The sequence below is a fragment of the Condylura cristata genome, unplaced genomic scaffold, assembly GCF_000260355.1.
Source record: "Condylura cristata isolate star-nosed mole 26May11 unplaced genomic scaffold, ConCri1.0 scaffold00007, whole genome shotgun sequence".
In the NCBI taxonomy this organism is placed as follows: Eukaryota; Metazoa; Chordata; class Mammalia; order Eulipotyphla; family Talpidae; genus Condylura; species Condylura cristata.
The window spans coordinates 35,918,585-35,944,693 of record NW_004567108.1 but is presented as its reverse complement, the minus strand read 5'-3'; the positions used below and the strand labels follow the sequence as shown (position 1 = coordinate 35,944,693).

General features: G+C 38.9%; 2 protein-coding genes across 2 annotated transcripts in view; one reads left to right on the top strand and one right to left on the bottom strand.

Annotated features, from left to right (window-relative positions):
* The window catches only part of IQGAP2 (IQ motif containing GTPase activating protein 2), a 249,428-nt gene that overhangs the window by 172,423 nt on the left and 50,896 nt on the right, over positions 1 to 26,109 (top strand). Inside the window, exons 14-17 of the mRNA XM_012721764.1 lie at positions 12,862 to 12,952; positions 18,296 to 18,463; positions 21,411 to 21,553; positions 25,191 to 25,361. Of these exons, the coding sequence (XP_012577218.1) occupies positions 12,862 to 12,952; positions 18,296 to 18,463; positions 21,411 to 21,553; positions 25,191 to 25,361 (573 nt within the window). The remainder of the gene's footprint in view (positions 1 to 12,861; positions 12,953 to 18,295; positions 18,464 to 21,410; positions 21,554 to 25,190; positions 25,362 to 26,109) is intronic.
* F2RL2 (coagulation factor II (thrombin) receptor-like 2) lies at positions 1,086 to 8,069 on the bottom strand. Its single transcript, XM_012721852.1, has 2 exons — positions 7,870 to 8,069; positions 1,086 to 3,960 (listed from the first exon to the last, which is right to left on the bottom strand). Exons 1-2 carry the CDS (start codon positions 7,931 to 7,933, stop codon positions 2,891 to 2,893), a joined length of 1,134 nt encoding a protein of 377 aa, XP_012577306.1. The 5' UTR covers positions 7,934 to 8,069; the 3' UTR covers positions 1,086 to 2,890.

Below are 26,109 nucleotides of genomic sequence, written 5' to 3'. Positions count from 1 at the left end.
CAAAAAAGAGAAACACATGTCTTTTGCAGCAACTTGGATGGAGCTGGAAAAGATCATGCTTAGTGAGATAAGCCAGAAAGAGAAAGAAAAATACCAGATGGTTTCACTCATAGCAGGAGTATAATGGACCAGGCGAGAAAATAACAAGAATAATGAACAACCTTATACCAGAGACATTTTGTGGGGGTGGAGTGGGGAATGGGATCAAAAACGGGGGGATGGGGAGGGAACGGGATTATGGTGATGGCACACGGGTGACTTGGTGATGGGCAACCCACGGGGATTACAATTGAGATGGGGGAAAAATGTACAAAATGATGTAAAAATAAACTTATCAAAAAAAAAAATTAGGGCTTAAACTGTGTGGTCAGTAGCTAACACTATTCCAAGCAGTAAATATGAGTTAGTTAAATGTCTATTTAGAAACATAGTTTTCTTTCTCTATGCTTTAATTTTGAAGCTCATTTTTTTAGCCTATCCTCTTTCCTTTGAAAGCAGGCTGATTGTTTTATTTGTTAGTCTCTGTATTTATTTTTTAGCTTCCACAGTTTTGATCATTGAAATATCCAGTCATGTTTTAATGGTAGCATTTCTGTGCCTTGCCTTCCTGGGGTCTACCCTTGGAAAGTAATAGGAAAAAAAAATTACATTCCTGGTTTTCAGTGTAACTTACTCTGTTTAAGTCACAATGGATAACAACTTCATGGAGAGATACTCAGTTTTATCAAAGACAGGACAGTGATGCAAGTTGGTAAGACTCTTGGTCTTTGTTACTAGTATTTCAAATGTGCCCTTGTGTAAGTGGCAGATGATGACTTCATTTCCAAACTGTAATTCCTTCCATTGATATTTTTGTCATCTTGAAATTTATTTTAGATTTTTTTCTTGCTATTGGTGTCAAACCTGTTTTTATTATGTAAGCCACATACTTGAAAGGGTATCCATATGCATTTTTTTAATGGAAAGGAACTTCAATACAATTAAGTGTGCAATACAGAAAGATAAATAATGTAGTTTCTAAATCAAACATCCAAAGTTACCCATCCCCTCGTGGGTAAAAGTCCATCAAAAGGGATGGGCCCAAAGCAAGGCCTGAAAGCCTGCCACAAGTCTAAAGCACCTTTTAGAGGGGACCCATAGAAAAGGGTCTGAGATGGCCAGACAATCTGGGGAGAAAAGAGCAAAATCAAGGTAAATTTGCCATGGTCAACCTCCCCACAGGTCTCTCACCCACATCTGATTCACCCAGTCCAGGACCAACAAGAAACAAGTGCAGCTTCCTCACATGTTCCTCTGCTCCATGAGGCTCCCTCAGGTCTTCTGGCTCTCCATCTGGCTTCTTTCATCTTCAGTCTGTTCTCCAGATTCTTCCAAGCATGTTTTTAAAAAACCCATGTCCATTGAAAACAGAAAGCCTTGCACACTCAAAAATACACATCTGAAGTGGTTTGTTTTGATGTTCAATACAAAGCCTATGGTCAATGCCAATTCCTACAGACTTGAAAATTTAGATCCTGTGTCCGTCATGCTCTTAAGCGCTAGTATTCCCCCTCTTAACTAACCCCTAAATGAAAGGAAAATAAGTCATTTATCTACAGGAATAGTCTGGATATTTAACAAAATCTTTTTCCCCATTGAAAGCTATGTTTAAGGAATAAAAATGGAGTTTATTTTAAACTTCAAAATGACCTTGAGTTATATTTCTAGTTTCTTTTTCACATGCCCAACCAAAAAATAAAATCCCATGATGTACAGAGAACCCTGCCTTCTCAGTGTGAATGTAATGGACTTTCATGCTGTTTAGTTATTTGGGGATTCATGCATTCAGACACATGATATACAGAATTTGAACGGGACCCTACAGACCCTGAGAAAAATTGGTATATGGGGTTAGTACAAGGAGCTAAAGAAGGAGAAGGAGTCATCCTTTCTCTACATGGTCCTTAGCATATGTTTATGAAATTAATAACTGTATATAAATGAAGTGTATTTAAGTGCCATAATAAAAGTAAAAGAAGAGCTTTGAAGGTTCAAATGAGAAAAAAATAAACATCTAGATTGGAATCAGGGAGAACTGGTCCTTGGAGAACCTCAAGAGATGGAAAGAATTAAGGCAAACATATTAGAAATAGCTTTCCAGTTAGTGGCAGGGAGAAAGAGAAGAGAAGTTGAGATCACAGCAAAGCCAGAGGCTTGGCTAGTATTGTACTATAGGAAAGATTATTGGGAAGTAAAAGTAGAAAAATAATGCTGAATACCAGCTTACAGATGTGTAGTTTATTCCAGAAGCAGTGAGGAGCCAAGAGAGTTTTTGAGTTGGGGGGGTTTGAGTGATATATTCAAACTGACACTTTAGGAAGATTAATTTGTCCATGAAAATGGAGGCTAAGCTGGCTGTGAGGAAGTAGTTAAGAGACAAACATGGGGCTGGGTTGATGTGCACTGATGACAGGCATCATGAAGATGGCAGCCCTCAGAATGAGTGCTGAAAAAGGCAGAACATTCGAAATGATGCTAAATATTAAAAACTGACATCTTAATATTTATTGCCATTCAGACTCCTTGTCTTTGTCTCATTAGTCTCCTTCGAAGTCATTTATCATCTAGAAGCCAGATAAATAAGGGGAAATGGAGAGATACAGAAGCTTGAAATACTGAATACCAGTAAGGCAAATGGAAGTGTCAGTTAACTATAAAAATAATGGTAATAGCTTTTCTCTTGCATTTATATTCTTAAAATACTGCTAGCATACTTTTTAATTTGGTTCTGTAATGCTTTCTTTTGGAAAGCACTATTTCTCAGGAGCTCCAAAGTGGAGCTAGAGACTACAGTTCCCCACATTGTGTGACTGCACATGTGTGTGTTTTCACAAATAGCTTTCCTTATTCTCTATGATGACTTCACTATTGTAAGGTAAGAAGTAGGGTGATCTGTGATTTTTGACATGAGAAAATAAAAGAATGGATCTAGGCAACTATTCAGGCTACTGAGACACAAAGCTATGAGATAGATAAAGTACAAGCCATCAGTGGTGGTATAATAGTAGTTAGCGTGGTGAATAATAAGTATAATGTTGCTTGGTGCAAAGCAAATGGTAAAAATCACAAGAACAAGGAGACTCGCCTTAATATACCGTAACCATCTATGGTCATATGAGTTAAGTGTCCGAATGATGGCTGTGTAGCAGTAGATAATGACCACAAATGGAACTAAGAATCCAAAGAATGCCAAGGAGATGAAGTAGTAGAGTTGGAAGGAAGATGAAGACTCGCATATGTTGTGGACATCATGGCAGGTTGTGATGCCCTGCTGGACAAGATAATATTCCTGCTTCAGCATGAAAAATGGCAACATATATAAGAAAACTGTCGTCCACACAAGTCCACAGGCGAGGGTGGCATAGGTGCGCTTGGGCAGCACCCTGTACGTGAAAGGATGCACAATGGCTAGGTAGCGGTTGATGCTGATGCAGGCGAGGAGCAGAATGGAGCAGTACATGTTGCCATAAAAGATGACAGTGGTGATCCGGCACATGACTTCTCCAAATAACCAGTTGTTTCCATTGAGATGGTATACAACCTTGAAGGGCAGCGTGATGCAAAATAGAAAATCTGCAACGGCCAGGTTGGTATAGAAAATGGTCATACGGATGGCTCTGGTCCGAAAGAAGAGCATCCACAGGGTCACCACGTTGGCTGGCACACCTACTACAAATACCAGGGTGTAGATGGCAGGTATCAGCTTGGTGCTTAAGGAGCTACTCAGGTACTCTGTGGTATCATTATTCACGTGGATATTTGAAACACTTTCTTCAGGGCACTTAAATTTTACTGTTGTGATTTCTGTCCAGCCTTCTATAGCAGAAGGAGGAATCTCTTCCAAGTCACTTTGGGGGACTCCTCGGTAGTTTTTAATCGTTATGGTTGGCCTTACCAGGTTGTCTCCATCATTTTCCATACCTGTAATTGAAAAATGTACTGATATATGATTTGTTGCTTAACCGTATCTGTGGTCCAGTAGATAGTAAAATGAAATGTCTTATTCTACATAATTCCTGTTAGTTGTGGAATTTAGAGTCATTTTTATATTAAAAGAAGGTTATAGATCTGGTAATCAACAGGTCTATATTTAGTATATATTATTTGCCCCAGCACCATACTAGCCCATACAAGACTAAAAACTAGATGACAGTTACATGCTTATAGAGTTTATAATACTTTTTTTTTAAAGATTTATTTATTCGTACAGAACTGGGGTACAGGCCAGAGATGCGGAGGGTGAGAGGATTCACCAGAGACAGAGCAGAGAGCAGAACAGACAGATCGACGAAGTACACTGCTGAGGGGAGCAGCGAGCGGGTCAGGAGAGGTCTGCCTCGCCATATGGATCTCCTCCGGGGCAGGAGAGGATCGAACTCATGCGGAAGTGGGTTAAGCTTCTTAGTGCTGTGCTTTAACCCGCTGTGCCACCAGAGAGGGCCTGAGTTTATAATACTTTTGTAGGAAACAAAAATAATAGGCCACAGGTCATTGTAGGGCAGTGTCACTCATGACAGACTATACAGGCATTCAAGTAATAGCAGATTTAGATGTTCGCGCTCAATACCAAGGAAAAGTTGAAAGTGATCAAAGATGAGCCAGGTTCAAAAAGACATGGAACTCGATAGAGGAACAAGATTCCAGTAGATGATGAACGGGCAAAAGCATAGTGTGACTGACACAGGCTCTGGGAATGTCAGATAAGTTAAGTCAGCAAATGTTTATTGTGTATTTACATGCCAGTGGTAGAAAATTTTAAACTCCATCTCGGTTGTCTCTTCTTCGATTTGAAGATTTATAAAAATGTATTATGTCATACTAATAAGCTATATCCTAGAAATAGAATCAGAAGAGTATGTTACAGCCAAATCCCTAAAGTACATCTAAACTAAGAACTCATGGGCCTGCTTCTAGATGTGCAGCTGACACTTACACAGATTTGTGAATAGAAGAATACCATTGTGGTAGAATAATTTCTCCCCTCCAAAGATTCCACAAGCTAATGCCTGGGAAAGAAAGACTTTGCATTTGTGAATAAAGATCTTGAGATGGAGAGAGTATCCTAGATTGGCAGGTAGGAGACATACTCATAAGGCCTTACAAAAAAAGGGGAGGGGGCCAAAGTCAGAGAGAGCTGTTAGATTCCCTCAGAACTTCCAGAATGCTGAATTTTACACTTGTGACCTTCAAAAATGGAATTTGGGTAATTTATTAAAGCAACAATAGGAAACAAAGCCATGATTTGACTTTATTTAAGATGACCTTGGCGACAGTGTAGAGAATAGATTAAACAGTTAAGGGATCTGATTTGGAGGTGACTGTAATCACTCAGACTTAAATGGCAAGTTACAGAGCCACAGCACTAGCACAGGGAAGTTGAAGATGAGAACACAAAACTCATGCTGGAGACTCACAGGGACTTGGCATCAGATTGGCTATGGCAGCAGTTAGGGAAAGGCAATGAGGACTTTGAGGTTTCTATTCTAAATGACTTGGAGGAGGAGATTGGAACGAGGGAATTGGCATGGGGAGAAGCTTAAATCTCAGCTTTTGGTTTTGTGAAATGACTTATCAGCAGGATGTTTGTATTAAAAGGTCCATGGCAAGTTGGAAGATTTAAGTGCTGAGTTTAAAATTCCAGAAGCCTAAATGTGAGGCATGAATTTTTCAGTCTGTATAAATTTAATAGGAGTGGCTAAATGCAAAGGGAGAATGTCAGAAAAAAGAATCCAAAGGAAGACTTTAGGAGAAATGCCTGACTTTAAGGAAGAGGAGGAGAAAATCAGAACATGACCTCAACAAGATGATCTAAGAAGTTAGGAATGAAAAATTAGATCCAGCAACTATATACTATGAATAGTGGGCATTTCCTGGGCATGCCAATTCTTGAAAGAATAACTTCAAAAAAATTAACCTTAATACTCAAATCTGTATCTCACTATATAATTGTTCTATAAATTAGTCTTAGACATAAGTAGAGAGTAGGCTCTCAAAACGTCGAATGTTACCTAAATTGGGCTTTAATGCCAAATATAAACCTCATACTTATTAAATGTTTTTGTTGTTCCAGTTACATCAATGCACATGACCTCTGAATTCTTACCTGTTGAATACTTGAGAGTAGTGTTTAGTAACAGGTTCTCAGTCAAAGCCAGTTTCTCTTCCGGCTTTAATCTCTAGCAGCTTACCTGTGGATGAAATTGAAGCCTCCTTCCTAAACCCTAAGTATTACATGAACAGAATTCAGCATGTAATGCAGAGAGAGAGTGTTGCCTGGACAGGTAGGGACAGGGAGGTGCCCATGTGTCACTCAAGGAAAGGCAGATGAAAGACAGGAGAGCAAAATCCAAAGCAGCATTCTTCTGTCTCTGTTTGGATGAGAACTTTGCAGGTACTATTGTATGACATTTGGGTGCAGCTACAGGAATCCTTCTCGCCTTTGTATTTGGAGGAAGTTCTGATAGTGCTGACATCACTAAAGAGAAGAACTTTTAAAGATAAGCACAAAGCTGGAAAAGTGGCAGTTCAAGATGCACAATACATGTTCTTTTCCTTTAGGATCTGATTTTTTAAAAAGAGCCCTTGAAACAGTGTGTCTGTTTTGAGAAAATTTCCTGTGATTAAGCAAGACATCATTCCTGAGAACATGCTCAGCAGTGACTGAAAAAGTCTTGCTCCTGTTTACCATGAGAATTCTGGCTCTGGTTCAGCATAAGTAAGTTTTCCATGCCTAGATCCTGGTTTCCTGAAGAACAGCATTAGTGATGAAAAAATTTGCATTTTTTAAATGTTTATTTGAAATCCTTATACAGATTTCCACTTGCATATTTCTGAAATGTTTTTCAATCTCAGAAGGGATCTTAGACAGAAACTGATCCAAAAGGACTTCAGCCGTGAGATCATGGGTTCTTCCTGCACATTTCTCCCCAACTCCTATCAAAGACATCATATTAACTAATGTTTGTTTTAGTTCCTCAAACTTTCTCCGTTTTCACTTCCATCAAACTCTACCAGCATCTTGAAGGAACCGCCTCCACAAACCTCTAGTCTCTCTGTTGCATTTTGGTTCATTCAGTCCCAGGAAGAGCCCGCACTTACCTGTTCACAAATCCCAAAGTATACCGCTGCGACCCGCAGCTCTGTTCCAGCTATTAATTTCCAGCAACATTTCCTTACAGACATCAGTTTTTTGTTTGTTTTCCCCTTGTTGTCCCTCCCCCCAAGTTCTCCAACGTCTAACATTGTTGACTGGAGTGTGACCTAGCAGTGTAAGAGTTGTGGGTTTAACAGTTTATCCCAAACTAGTTAATTTTGGAACAAGACAAAGATTTCAGGCCAGCATTATGTTGAGGGAAGCAGGAAATACATTAGACTTGAATAATATTTGGAAGCTCTCATTTCTAAAATGAAAAAAATCTTATATAACGGTGGGGGGGAATCAGTTTGAAAATCAGAAAAGGTATTTCATTTGAGAAACACTCACTTCTTAGCTGTTTATCAAAAACAGATTGGTCACACACTCTTCCTGGAATATTCAGATTTCTCCCAAAACTTCTCACAGAGGAAAGTGATCTTTGACTAAACATAGAGAACTAAAATCTGACTATGACACAAATTTAAGTATGAATCAGGAGACCACTTGTTTGTTGACAAGATTTGGTTAGAGTAAACAAACTAAGTATTCACTCCCTTGATTCCACCTTGTAATAATTAATAACAGTTTCTGCCATTTTGATGGAGTTTGTGTGTAAGCATAATAATAGTAGAATCAGTTGACTTTAGTAGCACAAACCAGGCACCCTCATCTACCCTGGCAAGAAAAGAGCTTACCGCTTTGACACAAAGTGAGGGACAGAAGCATCGCTCCTACAGCTGCAAAGACGAGGGTTTTCATCCTGCTGACTTGTGTTCAGTTTCTCAGTCGTTCTCAGGTGTATGAGAAGGATCACACGTTCACCTCAGTTCCATAGGTTAGTCGCGAAGGCAGCCTGCTTTCTGTAGAAGTGTGCTGTCCCGTGCTCTGCCGTGCTGTGCAGGCAGGAAGCTCGCTGAGGATCTCTTCATGGGAAGGGTGTGACAGCACTCATGTTCCACTTAGACCGCATGACTCAGCCAGAGCCTCTGAGTATGTTCTGTTTCCCCAGAGAAAGTCATTTAACTCTTCCAGATCCTCAGTGGTCTGAGAAGAGTAGTAGCTCAGAGTAGTAGCTCTGAGTAGATGCTCGAATTCCTACCCAGTGTGATCATGTGCATTGAAAAGAATGTAGATAACATGCCATCTTTTACAGAACATGGCTGAAATGAGATGCTGAGTTTAGTTTTGAATCTGTCCTATATCCCATGTTTAGCCATTTTAAAAATGAAGTTTCAGTGTATAATTTCTATTGAATAATTGAGTTGTTAAACTATTCTTTATCCTCTCAGCTATTTCAAAGCTTCTTAAACTGGTTACATGATTATAAGTTATCATGGAAGACAACATTATTTCAGAAGTTGTTGCTTAAGAGGTGTAACCGTTATTTAAGTGTTTAACACTTAATTCCTTTGAAAACTCCCTATCAATGTGACTTTGATTTGAATTTGTCATCATTGTTAGCCAGAACTTGGTGTAACATTTTGTTTTGCCACAGCTGAACATATTCAAAAGCATGCAGTAACTCTGTAGAGTTACTGTAGAGACCCTTTGTTCCCAATCACAGATTATCGGGGGGGGGGGGGCAGAACAGGCAGGGTCTCAAGGTGGGAGCGCCATCGGCAAGCAGAGATTCCTAAAAAAGGGGGGGGGAAGGAGAAAAAGGGGAAAGGAGAAAAAGGGGAAAGGGGAATGAGGAAGACACGGGAATTGGAGTTGGGTGCAAGTCTTCCTGCTCTGCCTTTAGCAGAAGTTTATTTTACACATTAGGAGCAAGCAGTGGGATGACATCAGCACATGAACTGGGCTGAGAGATTACAATCATCTTTTTTTCTATGAACAGTTTAGGGTCGTATTGCCCTTTAGCTGAGATATAACATTCATTATTCTTAAAATCAATCTATTAAAGTTAAGATAGGTACATAGGCCCTCCCGGGTGGCGCAGCAGGTTAAAGCACAGCACCAAGAAGCTAAAGTCACTTCCGCATGGAGACCACATGGCGTGGCAGACCTCTCCCGACCCACCCGCTGCTCCCCTCAGCAGTGTACTTTGTTGATCTGCCTGTTCTGCTCCCCACTCTGTCACTGGTGAATCCTCTCACCCTCTGCATCTCTGGCCTGTACCCCAGTTCTATATGAATAAATTATATAAATCTTTAAAAAAAAAAAAGATAGGTACATAAATTCAAAAAATTTAAGGCTAACATTGTTATATTTACTACAGTGTTGATTTGCTAAAATAAAGTCCCTTTAAACCTTAAATGCTATTTAATGATCTTCATTCTCATTGAGATATCTTAGAGGGTAAAGTAAAGTTGAGGACTAGGGTGGAGACTGGGCCGGAGATGTGAAGGGGGGTAAGGTGAGGTCGCGGGCCAAGGAGAAGGTGTGAAAGAAGGTAAAGTAAGGTCCAAGACTAGGCTGGAGGAGTTTTCTGGTAGATAAATCACTAAGGGAGATAATAAGGTTCCTCATTTAAAGACTGAGCAGTAAAAGCTTAAGAGAGTAGAGATTTGGGTTCTGGTCCAGGCAGTAAAAGAACTTTATTTTTTAGCATGTTCTAGTACTTCCTTGTCTTACAATATTGATTGTGTTATAATTGTTTTTATTAATCAGCCAGTTGTAATATTATTTTTTGCTTTCTAGAGGAATTTCCTATCTTGGGCAGTGCTTGCTCACCTGAGCCAGGCAGCGCCTTATGAGGCTGAGGCAATCTTGTTGTAAGCTGATGGTTGCTTAGAATATTTTGATATTACAAAAAAGGGAGGTCATAACATAAGTTAGCGTGGAAATTCTGATTTTTCAGAGCACTTCCATCTCTATCCGGAATATATCAGTTGATAGAGATTGCATAGCTTGTGTCAGAGTCAGATAGCTAGTGGGGAAGATCTCCAAATAACTCTGGTTAAATTGAAATAATAATACAACATTGAAATGCAGGGAAGACTCCTATTATTCCAACGCAGTGGTGTTAAATACATTCACAACATGTAAGCTTTTATGTAGTTACATTATGGAGGATGTGATTTAATATTTAGTAAAAATAACCTGCATTACAGCAGATTTTCCTGTGATTAATAAAATGACAGGTTAAACACTAAGCCAGACAATCCGACAAGCAAGCCTGTTGCCTATAACTTGTGGCCAAAATCAAAAATAAAAATCTCACGTAAAACTTCAAAAGCTGGCCCTCCCTGGTGGCGCAGCGGGTTAAAGCACAGCACTGAGAAGCTAAGGCCACTTCCACATGAGTTCGATCCCCGCCTGCCCCGCAGGTGACCACATGGCGTGGCAGACCTCTCCTGACCCGCCCGCTGCTCCCCTCAGCAGTGTACTTCGTGGATCTGCCTGTTCTGCTCCCGGCTCTGTCTCTGGTGAATCCTCTCACCCTACGCATCTCTGGCCTGTACTCCAGTTCTGTATGAATAGATAAATAAATCTAAGGGTTTTACAATCAAAAGCCTTGTTTAATACCTCAGTGCCATAAGATATGATGGCACAAATGGTAATCGGATACTCTTATAGATGGCAGCAATAATAACCTAAACCCCACAAAATATTGAAGAGAATTTTTTTGAGTAAAATATTCTAGGAGTCATTAAATTGAGGAATTTATTACTTGATTTGCAGGTGGTCTATTTTCTGTTCATTCATGTAATCATTTGTAACCCATTTGTTGAAACCTGATTGTGTAGCTGGAAGTTAGTATGGCCATCCTATAAATATACTGCAATTGAAACGTGGACCTTACAATGATAGGATTTGATATAACTCTTGGCTTTGTGTTTAACCCTAGCCACCTTTAGTTCAATGTGTGATGTGAACTGTTGACTTAGATTGATCTGATTTGCAATATCACTGCTTAGGTTAGTATATAAGTCTATTCTTTTAGCATTGAAGTGGTGTGACTTTTCATCTGGATGAGAGTTTGTATGGGTCATTTTCTACAATGATAAGTTATAAGGAAAGAAGCCAAATACCCTTCAATAAATTAAGACATGTTATCAATGAACTTATATGGAGCTTAATGTTTAGCTGTGATGTGGCAGGTATTTGGATTCTCTTTGGTTTTGGAAACAGAAAGAAAATAGTACCTTCTTTCCTGTTTCTTCATCCTTTTAATCTTCAGCTTCCCATCTTGCTCCCTCTTTGAATCTTCCCCATTCATTCTCCCAAGAAAACCTTAGTAGCATATGAAAATCTTACTAACAGTTCTCATGTGGCAAGGTCTAAAGATAACAGCGGACACACGTACAAAACCTTCTGCAGTTGTCTCTGCTAGCCAGAACATGAGGGTAAAGTGACATAGTGTGTCTCATTTTCAGAATCCTTCCCCTTAAATTATCTCGCATTAGCCTCTGAGGGAAATAGGGTTGAAACTTGCCAGAGACAGTGGTAATGTTATTTCTCTTTCTGGGCCCCACCTAAATGAGTCCTCAGTGATGTTGCTGGTTCTCCTTGGCTGCAGTCAACTACTTCTTGCTCATCACAGTTTTAAATTAAAACTTAGTACATGACACATGACCCCACATATAGGTAAATGTTCTCATTTTTTTACAATAGAATACAGTCATCGACCTTGAAAATATTCGATTTCTGATAACAGAATTTATTTATTATGTTGGACAGCTTTTTATAAATTAAATTGACTCCCTGAAAGTCCCATTTATTTACATTATCTGCCAGCTCCATTTATAGCAAGATTGTAATGAAAAATAAAAGGTAGTAAAAAGAATTATCTTTTCATTACTACTACTTTCTTAAGCTATCTTTAGCTACTTAGTCTTTTCTGCTCCTGCAACTCTCAACCCTCCCACCAAAAGTTAACCCCTTCTTGGTTAGTCATGTGTCTTCAGCTAATAGTGCCTAAGCACACTGATCACATTGTATTATCTTTTGTTAATCTGTGTCTCCTACTAAAGTGTTTATTCCATGGAGGCAATCACCATGCTGCTGTTTGTCTTGTTTGCTTTCTGACTCTGTAGATAATAAATTCGAGTATCATTTTGATTCCCCCAAATTTAAAATACCCCATGGCTCTCGAGTACCTTGGGAACCACAGTTACTGAGAGATTGGGGGAAGGTGTTGGACTAGAGTAGCCAGAGAAGTATTTGGGAATAGTGGCATTTGAATTTAGTACTGAATGAACTGAAAGAACTGAGCTATGCAGCGGTGGAGTGTGGCGGTCAGGAGGCTGGTCTGAAGGTCTGGAGAGGGAGTTAGAGAAATGGGTGGGAAAGCCAGAGAGGCCAGCAGGTCTGGGTCACTGGATAGCCAGAGTCCTGGAAAGGGAGTTCTAAGTTCCTACACTAGATCCCATAGTGGGGAGGTAAGAAGAGTAGTGTAATGAGACACCCCTTTTAGATGTCTGGTTCTCTGGAGAGGACCACTTGTAGTGGTTCTGGGCAGAGTCCGCAACTGTGGAAGCTTATAGACCAGTGTTGCAGTCCCGTTGAGAGATGGTGGTGGAACTGACTAACAGAGTGACTGTGCAGAAGCAAGATTAGTTGGATCTGGGAATATTTCATTTGTAGCTGGGACAGCTTGTAACAAATACTGTAGCTTGAGAAATGCTACATAAGAGCTGGAGGAAGTTATGAAAGGGTCCCTGAAAAGCGGTTCTTTTTATACCATACATTATTCACTGTTTTTTTTTTTTTTTTCTGTTATTCTGTTCTAACATTCCTAGGAGAGTGAGAATGCTTCTAAAGTTCTTTGGCTGGAAGAGATTCAGCATGCAATCGATGAGGCCAACATGAACAGAAACAACGCAAAAGAATGTAAGCTTTCACCTCCTTTGCTGACTCAGCTTGTCTTGCCTTTATTTGGTTATATGCCTGAATTTTTAACTCACATAATTTTGGAAATCATTTGGTTTTTCATTTCTGGGATTTGAACCTATCAATTTCACAAATGCATATTTATAAAAATAAGTGCATTGGTTCTACTGTGGTCAATGATCAGATACTCTTCTCCAGCAAAATCTGTGAATGTTGTGGAACAAAATCCAGAAAGCAGAAAATGGGTGTCTAAGCTCTCTGTAGTTTATCCTGATTCTTAGAAAACTACACCATTTCTCACTGCTAGCCATCATTTTACAGTTTTCCAGAGAATCTATATAATTTACTGTGTATATGATTTGTATGTTAATATAAAATAAATCATTTTACATAAAAATTTATAAATATAATTAACATCTTCATATAAAATCTATTTTGATTCTCCATGTATGTGCTGCATAGCACTATAGACGTCATTCTGTTTCTCTAAGAAATATGTGATTGATATACGCACTGTCTACATATACATGTATATGGAGAGAGAAAAAAAAGACTTTTATTTTAGGGAGCTGACTCTTATAATTGTGGAGAAGCCAGCAAGTTCAGACTCTTTAGGGCATCCCAGCAGAGGCCAGGTGAAAGCACTTAACCCCACAAAACAAGTGGGCGTGACTGCTGTAAGGGACAGCAACATCAAAGCCACACTCAGAATAATGACTCAGAGACCCATGGAGTTGGTCTAGACACGAAACAGTCCACTAAATTCTTACTTGATTTGTACAACTGGAAAAGTTGGATGTCAAGTGAACAGAAATGCAACTTGAATCATGCAAGCAGAAAGTCATGGCCTCTCAATTCCAGACTTGGACCAGTTTTATGAAGCCGAGCCCACTGAATTGAAAGACGCCCAGGTCCCTGTGAGGAAGAGCTTTGCTATGCTACCAAATGTAATGCCAAAATGTGTGCATCTTTCTCCAGGTTTTTCCCAAAGAGACCAACTGTCTCAACCCTGGTGACTGTGCTGGGGGGAGAGACATAATCAGAGTTGACGGGGCTTACTAGACATTGGCCCTGAGCGGACCCCAAATCTCACTGTGGCCAGAGTAGAGGGTTATAGATGGCAGATGGTCAATGAAGTTTCAGCTCAAATTCACTCTCATAGGATCTAGTGGGTCCAAATCCACCCTGGGATTATGCCCAGGTACAGAATGTGTAATTGGAATAGAGGAAACTCAGCAAACTGGCAGCATCTCTACATGGACTCGAATGATAGAAGTACGTTAGCCTGTGTTTTCATAGAATTGTTCAAAAATGTACGTCAGTCTAGAAAAACTTCAAATTTGATACAGTAATACTATAAAAATAACCTCCATAAACTAAAACAGGGTCCTGCAAGTGTCTTCCTTTAGCCCATCACTCGGGTCTGGTTACAGTCCCTCCTGTATTAGGTCATAGAGTGCTATTGGGAGGCCTTGCCTTGCTCCCATGATCTACTTTTAAACTTTGGAGGCAAAGTGATGAACATCTGCTTTTTATTTCCTTACAGTGGAAAAATGCGTCTCTCTCCAATCTGAACTTTTCTACCCTCAGGATCTTTAAAGTCTTTCCATTCTAGCTCGCTAATCCTTAAGAAGAAAAAGTAAATTGAGATGGGTAGATAGGAGCTTTAAATTTAAATACAGAACTAAAGGCAGCTGTAGTTTGAAGAAACACTTTTTTTTTAAATTTTAACAAGTTTTATTTCATACCTAATAGGAGGAATTTTTAAAATCATAACGAGGTAGTATTGATTTACAACTGTGTGTGATTGATAGAGGCTCATACCTCTTCAGACATAGGTGTCCACACCACACCCACCACCAGGCAGCCCCCAAGAGTCCCACCCTCCTCCATTGTTCTCCCTCCAGCGATCACTCACTGTCGAACAGCACAGTCTAATCTTTATTTAAGATTTATCTATTTATGCATACTTTGCTGTCCTTCTCCTGCTCTGCTAGCCTTACTTGAAGAAATACTGTTTTAAAATTAGATTCTAATACAGGCATTGAAGTCCCCTAAAAGGGTTATAGTCTTAGAGAACAAACCTTTTTACTCCACTTTTTTTTTTATATTTGGACACAAATACTGTGTTGGTTATGTTTCTTATATCAAGACTCCTAGTTCCTTTGACTGAAAGTAAGAGGTTTCCTCAGTGTGTGTGATTTTGTGTCTCACACTTGCCTATTTAAAATCCTGTCTCTACCTCTGTCATTCCCTCAGAAGCATTCATATACTTTCTTCCATGATGGGTAACAACAAAAAGATGTTCTGAGGATAAGTTCATCTATATTGTGACATTGACATGAGAATCTTCCAGTTTATCAACACAGCATTTAACCTTTTAAAAACATTCACATCCTTGAAACAGACATTCTGGTCACATATCATAAGCACCAAAACTACTCCCAGGTGATTCAATAAAAGAGAATGCATCAACCCATATGTTTCACCACAGGCAAGGTTTGAAAGGGCAGAATAACTCAGGTCTCCTTCATCTTGGCAAAGTGCTCATTTTCATTGGAGCATCTTGCTTTTTTTTTTTATGATTTATTTATTTATGCATACAGAACTGGGGTAAAGGCCAGAAGTGCAGGGGTGGTGAGAGGATTCACCAGAGACAGAGGGGGGAGCAAAACAGGCAGATCCACAAAGTATAGCAGCATGTGGATCACCTCCGGGGCTGGGTATCGAACTCTCACTAAAGCAGCTACGGCTGGCTTGCGGTGCTGCGTCCTAAACTGTTGTGCCACCAGGAAGGGCCTGCATCTTGCTTAAAGCAAGTTTTTCTCTGCCTCTGATTCCTTAGAACACCTTTCAGCATTTCCCTGTGAAGGACTCTTTGTAGACATTTTCCTCCCACTCCTCACCATGAAGTTTTAATACCACAGATATATTTTATAGATCTGTAGATCTGTGCTCAATATGCATAAAAGATTTTTTGCCACCCCCCCCCACCACCACCAAGGGTTATTTCACCACTTTTGCAAATGCTTGCCTAGAGAAAGTTAGCTAGTATATGGCTTAAAATGTGAGACAAACCTCTTTGTTGTTTTTTTTTTGGGGGGGGGTTAATCTCTTAGGAGATTTATAGGAGGTTGCTTAATTTGTTCCTTACAGAAACTTTCAGGAAGTCATTTATCTGTATTCTTCAACCGTCTGGAAATCAGCCACCACCTACAGTTGATCAAGATGTCTCAAAACCTGATTTCTTGGGCAGACACTTTGAACTTCCTTAATCTTAGACATAGTGATAATATGTTGAGTTTTCTTCCTAGCTCAGAGCATATTAGAAACTACGCATTGTAGGGTGGTTATGTGCTTAGGCTGCCCTGTCCTGTCACAGAAACAGAGGGCAATAAGCAATACTTGATGAAGGAAGAAAGAACTAAAAACCATAGGAGTTTGAGGCACTTAATGTAGTTGAGGAGCAGAGAATCTCAGAGACTTTGGAAAGATCACTCACTGTCTAATAGCACAGTCAAATCTTTGTTTTTAAAGACTTTATTTATTTATGCATGCAGGACTGGGATACAGGCCAGCGGTGGAGAGAGAATTCACCAGAGACAGAGACAGAGGGGAGAGCAGAAAAGGCAGACTGGCTGCACTGCTGAGGGGAGCAGAAAAGGCAGACTGGCTGCACTGCTGAGGGGAGCACAGGGTTAGACAGGAGAGGTCTGTGGCACCATGTGGGTCAGCTCCCTGGCTGGGGATCGAGCTCTCCCTGAAGCGGCTAGCCTTGCAGTGTTGTACTTTAACCAGTAGCGCCACCAGGCAGGGCCCAGCACAGTCTAATCTTAATCACTTGAAGGGCTCTTCTGGCAGTGCTTCCAAACACTGTGGTAACTCAGGATGATGATGAGCAGGATAGAGACTATTCTGTTAGCATTTTCTTCAAGATTTGTTTCATTTTTCTTTTCATGGGAAGTATTGTTAAGGTGAGGGCTGGTACATAAGGGAGTGATTCCATTGACTGGGAAGTGAGCCTGTGTACCCGGTCCTTGCACATGAAAACTCCATGATAGAGTATGTTACTACATGCAAGACACATAGAGCTTTCTAATACCTGCCTTTAAAGGAAAGGCATCTAACTGGGCTTGACTGTCTCATGTCATTCACTCTAGAATTTTTTTTATTTACTTGTTCATTCCATTTGTCTCAGACCACAAACATCAAATATCAGTGCCACTTTTTTCTCATCCTACACCCTCATCTCATTACTGGGAAAAAGGGTACAGTTCACCTGTTCCCATTACTTCCATAAGCACAAGAACATACCTTTTGTTCAATAACAGTTTGGAGTTTGCTATAAAGTTCTCCTTTATTCATATGCTTTTTCAGATTTGCAGGACTCCAAGCTATTGAAAACCCAACTGTTTTTCTTGCCTATCAGCCTTCATAGTGGTATGCAGCTATTAACATAATTTGTTGATAACAATATACCATTTACTGTTTGTATGGTTAAAAACAACCAAAAGGAGAAATCCCATCTTTTCTCTCTCTTTTTATTAAGATCATTTTTTTCTGCTAATAAGTATTTTAATCTTTAATGCTTCCCACGATTTTTGTTCTGCATTTCTAAATTAGTTCATTTATAGGTTATAAAAATAGTAGTTTGTGGTTTGTTTCAGAAATTTTTACCTGAAACTAAAGTGGGTAATAAAGAATTCATCCTGTTAACTCTCATTAGGCAACCAAGAAATGCACTGTGGCTTTATTTATGAGGAGAAGCAGAAATTTGTAATGTAAAATGCTTTCTAAGTCTTAATTGGTTCCAGAATGAAGTTTCTGGACTCCATTGTACATATTTACCATCTGTGCCTACGGCCTTTGTAGAACATACATTTATGTTTCTAATGACCATCTCATAAAATACACTATACAAGAGAGTATCAAGATTTCCATGCTTAAATAGGATTTTGCTTATTTAGTAATAAATATCTTATAAAGCTATTTCTCAAGTACTGATAAAGACTGTATGTCTTCTGTTGTGCATTCTTCCCATTTCATAGATTATCCTACAGTGAACAAAACCTAGTACCTTAGAATAACAAAAGAGGAACTAGGAAAAGTTAAGATTGTTAATAAATGATTCTCTTGCTGTGTGATCTTCCCTTTTTTAATAACCTAAACTGATAGATGAGTCGGTTACTGTCTTAGAGATATGTGGCACATCCCATTAAAACATAAAAAGAGTTAATACCAGAGCATTCCTGAAAGGTTGAATTATGACTGTGCATACTTCTAGAATAAGTAGAAGGTGATACCCACTAACAGAAACTTTTTTTTTTTGTTTCCATTACTAAGGGATTACACTGGTCGTTGATGTTAATCAGTGTTTGGAAAATGAAAAAAGAAGTGATATTTTGTCTGCTTTGAAATCTCCAGCTTTTAATGAAAATAACATAATCCCTGAATGTGCTGATAGGTACTATAATGCTCTTGCGAAGGCAAAAGAACACAAATCTGAAAGCGGTAAGCTTTTTAATCATTTAGTATAAATTAAATATTTTGAGCATGATGATTTCTTTGGTATTGTATTTGTTGATGTTAAGACAATGTTACTTCAAATGAACATTTCTGAAATATATTGTTACTGTTACAGTAAAGGAAATTGTGTAGATGTTTCTTTTCTTTTTTAATATTTGAAAACTGTTATTAATTTAACAAAGGTATCACCAAGGAATTGAGAAAATGGAATATTTAGGGAGATATGCTTTATATAAGTCTAACTGATTCATTCCTTCAGTGATACAAACTGATTTTGACATTAATATATCTCTCAATTTTTTTCTTCTTCTTTTTTTTAAATAATGTATTAGTTTGTTTTTACATCATTTTGTGCCTTTTCCCATCTGAGTTGTAATCCCCGTGGGATTCCCATCACCACATCACCCATTTGCCATCTCCATAGTCCAGTGCACTTCCCTCCCCCTACTGTTTTTGATCCCATTCCCCACTCCACTCCCATAAAATGTCTCTGGTATATAGTTGTTCATTATTATTAATATTTTCTCCCCTGGTCCTTCATACTTCTGTTTTGAGTGACACCATCTGGTATCTTCCTTTTCTTTCTGGCTTATTTCACTAAGCATGATCCCTTCCATCCCTTTCAGCTCCATCCATGTTGCATGTGTTTGGTTTTTTTGTTGTTGTTGTTCGCTGAGTAATATTCTATTGTGTATTTGTACCACATGTTTTTAATCCAGTCATCTACTTTTGGGCATTTGGGTTGATTCCATATCTTTCCAATTGTAAATAAAGCAGCAGTAAACCATCTCTCAATTTCTTTTGAGACACTTACATATTTGCACAATATAACTAGGAATATAGGGAAATTTTGAAAATGAAAAAGTGTGCAATGAGTTGGTCCCCAGAAGATTAGATCTATACCTTGGCAAATCGTTATTATGCCTATTCACACTAACAGCAGATCATAAAATACTAGTTCTGGAAAGTTTCTTTGATAGGAGTTCAATACTCATTTTTCAGATTTAGAAACTCACATTCATGAGATTTTGGACAAAGAGAGAAAATGAAAAACTGAAGGAGATTAATTTTTGTCACGTATAATCGATCATTCCTTTAGATTTTTATTGAGCACTTGTTATGTTTTAGTCTTAAGAATCAAGGTGTTTCCCCACTCCAGACTGGTGTTTGTGCCACATCATAGATCATACAGTTTAAGAAACTAAACTGTATAATTTTATTTATTTATTTTTAAGATTTATTTATTTATGCACACAGAACTGGGGTATAAGCCAGAGGCTCAGGGGCAGCGAGAGGCTTCACCAGAGACACAGTGGGGAGCAGAACAGGCAGATGAATGAAGTACGCTGCTGAGGGGAGCAGCGGGTGGATCAGGAGAGGTCTGCCGCGCTGTGTGTGGGTCACCTCTGGGGCAGGCGGGGATCGATCTCATGCAGAAGTGGTTTTAGCTTCTCATTGCTGTGCTTTAACCCGCTGTGCCACCAGGGAGGGCCCTAAACTGTATAATTTTAGATATGAAACTGACCAGAAAAATATTTTAATGTTACTGAAATTATGTACTTTACTTTTATGTTTGGCTGATATATTTCCTACTTGGAGATTCCACCCTCTTGAGCAGAAAACTCCCTGTCAGTGAAATGTGAGAAGGGCTTTTGGCCATTCTTATGTGGCACCCTTGAGCTCTTCTCTGTTGCTTTCACATCTGTCTCTTTCTCGGGAGTTGCTATAGTGACCCTAGTACATCTTTTCTGGAGAAGGAATCCCACAGCTATACTAACACATTGATTGAGTTCCTAGGGATGATTCATCATAATTACAAATCCATTCTGGCCAACCTTAATCTTCTCTCTCCTAAAATTGCTGCCTACCCTTCCCATGCGCCATGTTATAAGGAATGGTGTCAAGATGTCCCCAGGTATCAATTCAGAAACCTAGAGGGGGTACCTTTGATTTACTTTTCTAGCCATTTCAAGACCACTGGAACTTCATTAGTGGTGTGTTGAATCTACAGATCAATTTGAAGAGTTTTACATCTTAACAATATTAAGTCTTCCAATTCATGTATATGGGGTGTCTCTGCTTTTAATGAATACTTCTGTAATTCTTTCAACAATATTTTGTAGCAGCTTATAAAGGCTTGCATTTATTTTGTTAAATCTATTTTTCCATATTTTATCATTTTTGATGCTGTTAAAACTGTTACTTTAATTTTGGGATTGTTTGTTGCTAGAACCTAGAAATATAATTAAATTTTTATTGAAATATAATCCACAACCTGTGTAATCAAAGCTACTAGTTAATTCCAAAATATTTTCACTATACCAAAATAAAGTTCTATACCAGTTAAAACACTTATCTACCTTAGTCTCTATGTATTTGCCTATTCTGGACATTATATATGTGTGGAACTGATATCTTTTACTTTGCATAATGTTTTCAAAGTTTGCCCATCCTGTTGCATGTACTATTTCCTTTTGTGTCCAAAAACATTTCATTTAGCCATTTATCAACATAAGGAATTTGGATTTTTCCCCACTCTTAATTTGTGAACAGTGCTTCTTGTAAACATTAGCATATGCAGATTTTCTTGTGTACATTTTCCTTTATACATTGATGTTTTATCTTGCAACCTTGCTGAATTCATTTATTCTAATAGTTTTTTAGAGGATTCCTTAGGTTGTCACATCTTTTTACTAACCCCCATTTTATAGGAACCCAGCCACACTCATTCATATGTGGATATTGCAATGGCCAGTTTTGACTACTGTCATCCTCATAAAAAATGTGGGATCCAGAGACACCTGTCTCTTTTCCTTCTCCTTTGTATTAGCAGGAAACTACCACTGAACATATTCATTAGATTATTTTTCATATTGAAAAAAATTAATTTCAGTATTCATCTCTAGAGTGTAACAAACTTTTTTTTCTCTAGTGACTTCTGAAGGTTCCTGGCTCAAAATCAATCTGCAGGAGAAATATCCATACTATTACAATGTCAACTCGAAAGAGAGCTCCTGGGTGACTCCTGACCCTTACCTGGCTAAAGAATCATGGCTCATGCCAAAAGAAATTGAGGTAGGACACTGACATTTAATGGAAAGCATTGTTGTGTAAAAATAAGTGTGATCACTTTTCCATTTTTGAATCATGAAAGTGCTGGAAGAAACACACTTACTTGAAGGCTGAATGTACAGTGAAGTTTTCATGAACTGTAGTTAGATTGCTATGTGATTGCTATTAGATTTTTTTTCCAAAGTAGCATAATAACACAAAACAGCAGAGAGAAGAAAGTTTTTGCATCTTATTTGTTATGGTAGGCTATCCCAAGTCATCAGTCTTCAGGTTTTCTTTGACAAAACACTCATTTGATGAAACTTCCTTGGTTGTCCCTATTCAAAATGTATTTTTTTTTAGGATTTATTTACTTATGCATACAAACTGGGGTACAGGCCAGAGGTGCAGGGGGTGAGAGAATTCACCAGAAACAGAGTGGGGAGCAGAACAGGCAGATCCACCAAGTACACTGCTGAGAGGAACAACGGGCGGGCGAATCAGGAGAGGTCTGCCGCGCCATGTGGTCACCTCCAGGGCGAGGATCAAACTCATACTGAAGCTGCTGCTGCTAGCTTGCAGTGCTGCATTTTAACCCATTGCACCACCAGGGAAGGCCTCAAAATGTATTATTTCTTTCCTCCCTCCCCAACACAATGTGACACTTTTTAAATCAAGTGTCATTTTTTTCTACAAAGTCCTGGACAGGGCTTCCACCCCCAGGATGGTATAGGGCATAAGGGACACAGTTAGGCAAAAACTAGGACATTAAACTTAAATGTTTGCCTCTTCTAAAGGGGAGAAATTAACACACCTTCATTGTGTAGCTCTGCATATGCTTCTACTCTAATACAAGTGCAAACAGCACAGCTAAGTGTACTTGAAGCAAATCTTAGATTAGCCATCATCTTAAAAATAAGCCATGTGTCTGTGAATACACTAACAAGACTTACACAGGATCCAGTGAATCAATACTTTTCCTTAGCTCCTAAAGACCACTTTTAATTAATTCTTGACTTGTATGTGAAAGCTTTGCTGTACCAGATTTTTCTACTCAAAAGCTATTGATCCCCTCTCCACCCTTTTTAACAATCTATTTTAATCATACTTATCTGCGCTTAATGTTAGGAATGGTGCTTTAGTTAATATATCTAACAGATTGTGGTCTCTGAGGAAAGAAACTCATTTAGAACAATCGTATTTAGAATCTCTTGTTTAAATATTTTCCCTCATTTATACTAAGCTAGTCTAAGTTCCCAGAGTACCTGCTATTTCCCTGTGAGTGTCTTGTCCTTTTTTGTTCCTAATTCCTTCCCCAAAATTGGGTAATTTCTATGTGCACAGGCATACAGGAGTGAATGTATACAAAGAAAGATAAAAAGCATCTTAAAAGTAAAGAAAAATCTGGCCAAGCAGTCTTTTAAATTTCAGTTCTGGGTTACTTCATTTCATGTTCTAGTTCTCCTCTCCCTAGTTAAAGGAAAGAGAGAAGTTTTTCAATGCAACAGCCTCTCTGTGAGCCTGGCTTTTATAGATCTGAATATTTTCTTGCCACATGGAAATAAGGACTAGTGGCTTGGTACAGATTTCTAAAATGAATGGGGACTTAGCTATCAGCAGGAGAGCAAAGCAGATATTGCCAGAATAGCCTTCTTCATGAACCTACGAGTGAAGAGGTGGTTTTGTTTCATGAGAGGTTGCAGGGGGCCATGAAGAAACAGGAAGGAGTTAGCTCAAAGGAATGTGAAGTTAGAATTAGCCCTTGTAACAAGATGCCTGATGAAAATTGTGACTGAAGGTAATTTTTCTGAACTGGTTTGTCCACACATAACTTGGAGAATGTGAACCTTGGTAAATAAGCCTTCCTGAAACTTATTAACAGAGCCAAGAACCCCTTGCATAGAGTTTCACTTTTCAAAGCACTGTTATATCATTTTGATCCCCAAATAATCCTTTGAATGAAGGTAGAGCACTTTTTTATCCTTCCTTTCTCTAGATGGGGGTGAACCTCAGACACAGTCTTGAAGCAGCTTGTACTAACAGACTTCATCAATGAACAGACTTCTGTCTAGTGCTCCCACTTTCAAGTCTAGTATTGTTCCCACTGCTCTACTGTTGGCATTGTTTGTGGCACAGACCCCAGTATCTTGGAGGGTCTTTATCGCGTGCCCATTGCTCTAGTTTTGTAAACACAGACAATGACATAATTTAACACAGAAAAAATAGGTCCTTTCAAAAGTGAGCAATGCTTCCAGGGGCAAATCATCATGACGGAAAGTCCACCAAGAGGGCTTTGGACTTAAGACCAAAAGTTGGTGAAAAAAGATGAAAATTGAAATTTGATCCGGACATTGCAATGCATTTAAGGAGAAAATACTAATAATAATTGTGTTCTATTAAAAATAAAAAGATCTTGCAGAAGTGTCCAAAGTCAACAACATCGAGAGTGGCAGTAGTTTGGACAGAATCAGCAGTTCCATATTTACTGAAACACAGAGAAAAGTCTGTGGCCTGGTGCTGGCAATGCCACCAGAGCCTGAATGGCAAGAAGAGAGTGAAGAAAGCAATTAATTAGCTAATTTCAAATGCCCAAAGTTCCCACAACCTATAGGAAAACAACTTTGTAGCAATGGATTATTAGTGCAAATTGGTTGCAATATGAAATTATGGACAATATTTTTTAAAGTACTTGCTATGATTGGAAAGGTGGATGACACTGTGAAGAAGCAGCATCTGAAGAAGCAGCATCGAAGCCAAAACTACTCATGTGGTATCCAGTGATGCCCTAGGGATGGTATTTTACATTGAGTGCCCAATTTCAGGGCTATTAAAAAGTAGACGATCTGTAGTGTTTTTTATATATACATAAAATTTTTTCAAGACAAGCAGTGAACACCAACACATCTTCTCTTATAGGTATTTATGCATCTTTTATATAATTTCACTTTTAAATGTTTCACCAACCAACAATTGATTCCATTTGTACTGGATAAGAGGCACCAGCCATGGAAGTCAGCTCAGTCTTTGCTTGCATCTTTCAAAGAACACAAAAGTAAACCCAGTTCAAAATTCATATAATGACTTCATAATCCCCTTCTTCCTTTCATTCTTACCTAGTTGGAGTTCCCTAAATGTCCATGGTATGGCTTACCTTTCTTCTCCCATTCCCTTTCATCTATCCTCAAAACTTCACTTTCCCTTTAAGTTTTTTGGGAGTTTTCTCCCAACTCTTCCAACTCTCCTGGGAGAAGAACCCTAATGATCTCATGTGTATTGCTTTACTCTTCCTCAGCAATCCAGGGGAGAGGCAAGGCAGTGATATTCTTCCTGTAATCATCCTTGTCCCTGTTATACTCCATACTTCAGGCCTCATACCTGTCCTTGCCAGCTTCTTCTGCCCATCTCTGCTTCCGAATACTGAGATCATTCAACCACATTCTTATACTATCTCAGCACAAAGTTCAAAGGATTCCAGAACCATATCATTAGAGAGAAGCTAAGCTAGTTCATTCTTCAGCTCTGATCAAATCTCTTTTTAAACCAAGCCAGAAAGAGCTATCATCACATCATTTCCTAAATGATAAAGTTTCCAGAAGCTATTCTATATTCTCCTTTCACCTGATGTGTGAAATGTAACCATAAGAAATATCTCTTGCCCCAGGACATTATTGAGGAAAGAACAGTGGATTACATTCGTCAGAAAATGTGGTCTGCTTCTGAAGATATGCTTCTTCGCTTTCAAGCCACAAGCTGTGGACCCCAACTCTGGCAAGAATTTGAAGCTAGGAAATCATTTTTGCATGATCAAGAAAAGCATGTGATCAAAATACAGGTATGTGAATCACCTACCACAAGTTACAGCACACTGTCATTTTCCCTGAAAATGTTTTATTTGATAAAAGCACAGCCAACGACCAGCATTCTCTTAAAAAGTTCTCACAGCAGATGTTTTGTAATCACTACCCACCAGTATTCTTTATTAAGGCTCTGAGATGGGAAGGAGGTGGATGATTTTCTGCTGTGGTCTTCAGGGTATGCACAGTCCAGCTACCTCCAAGCAAGTCGGACCAGAGGGACACTTCTGATCAGAGTGAAACCCTCTTTCTTTAAAAAGCTGAATCTCTTTGTGTCTCACGCAACTTGATGCTGGTGTCCTATGAGTTAGTTTTAGTTGGTTGGTGGATACTGAGTGGCCTCTGAGTTTCTATGCTCTTCTAACCTGAAAGAACAGAAAAGCTAATGAAATCGATTCAGCATCTCCAAGAGTATCCATTACTCTTTACTTAAGCCTGTGAAAGAAATCTCTTTCCCAACTTTTTTGTTGAGTAGTTCTTAAACTTGCATGGACCTGCCAGAATTTTCTGGCTGGTAGGAGAGGAACTTACCAGAATGAGATGTTTCTCTTCTGTATTCTCTAGAGTCTTCTCCCCACCACCACTCTGGCTTCAGGAAGGTTGTAGGTGTGACCTTTTTTCCATATCCAAAGTGAGACTGTTATTGATGGACAGAGTTTGAAGGATTTTGGTTTTTAGCTAATAACTGGAATTTCTTAAATTGAAAGTTTTTAAGTTGAAGGGTTT

Coding starts and splice junctions, on each gene's coding strand:
- F2RL2 (XM_012721852.1), bottom strand. CDS start 7,933: ATGAAAACCCTCGTCTTTGCAGCTGTAGGAGCGATGCTTCTGTCCCTC. Junction 3,961..7,869: donor CCTCACTTTGTGTCAAAGCG/GTAAGCTCTTTT, acceptor TTTCAATTACAG/GTATGGAAAATGATGGAGAC.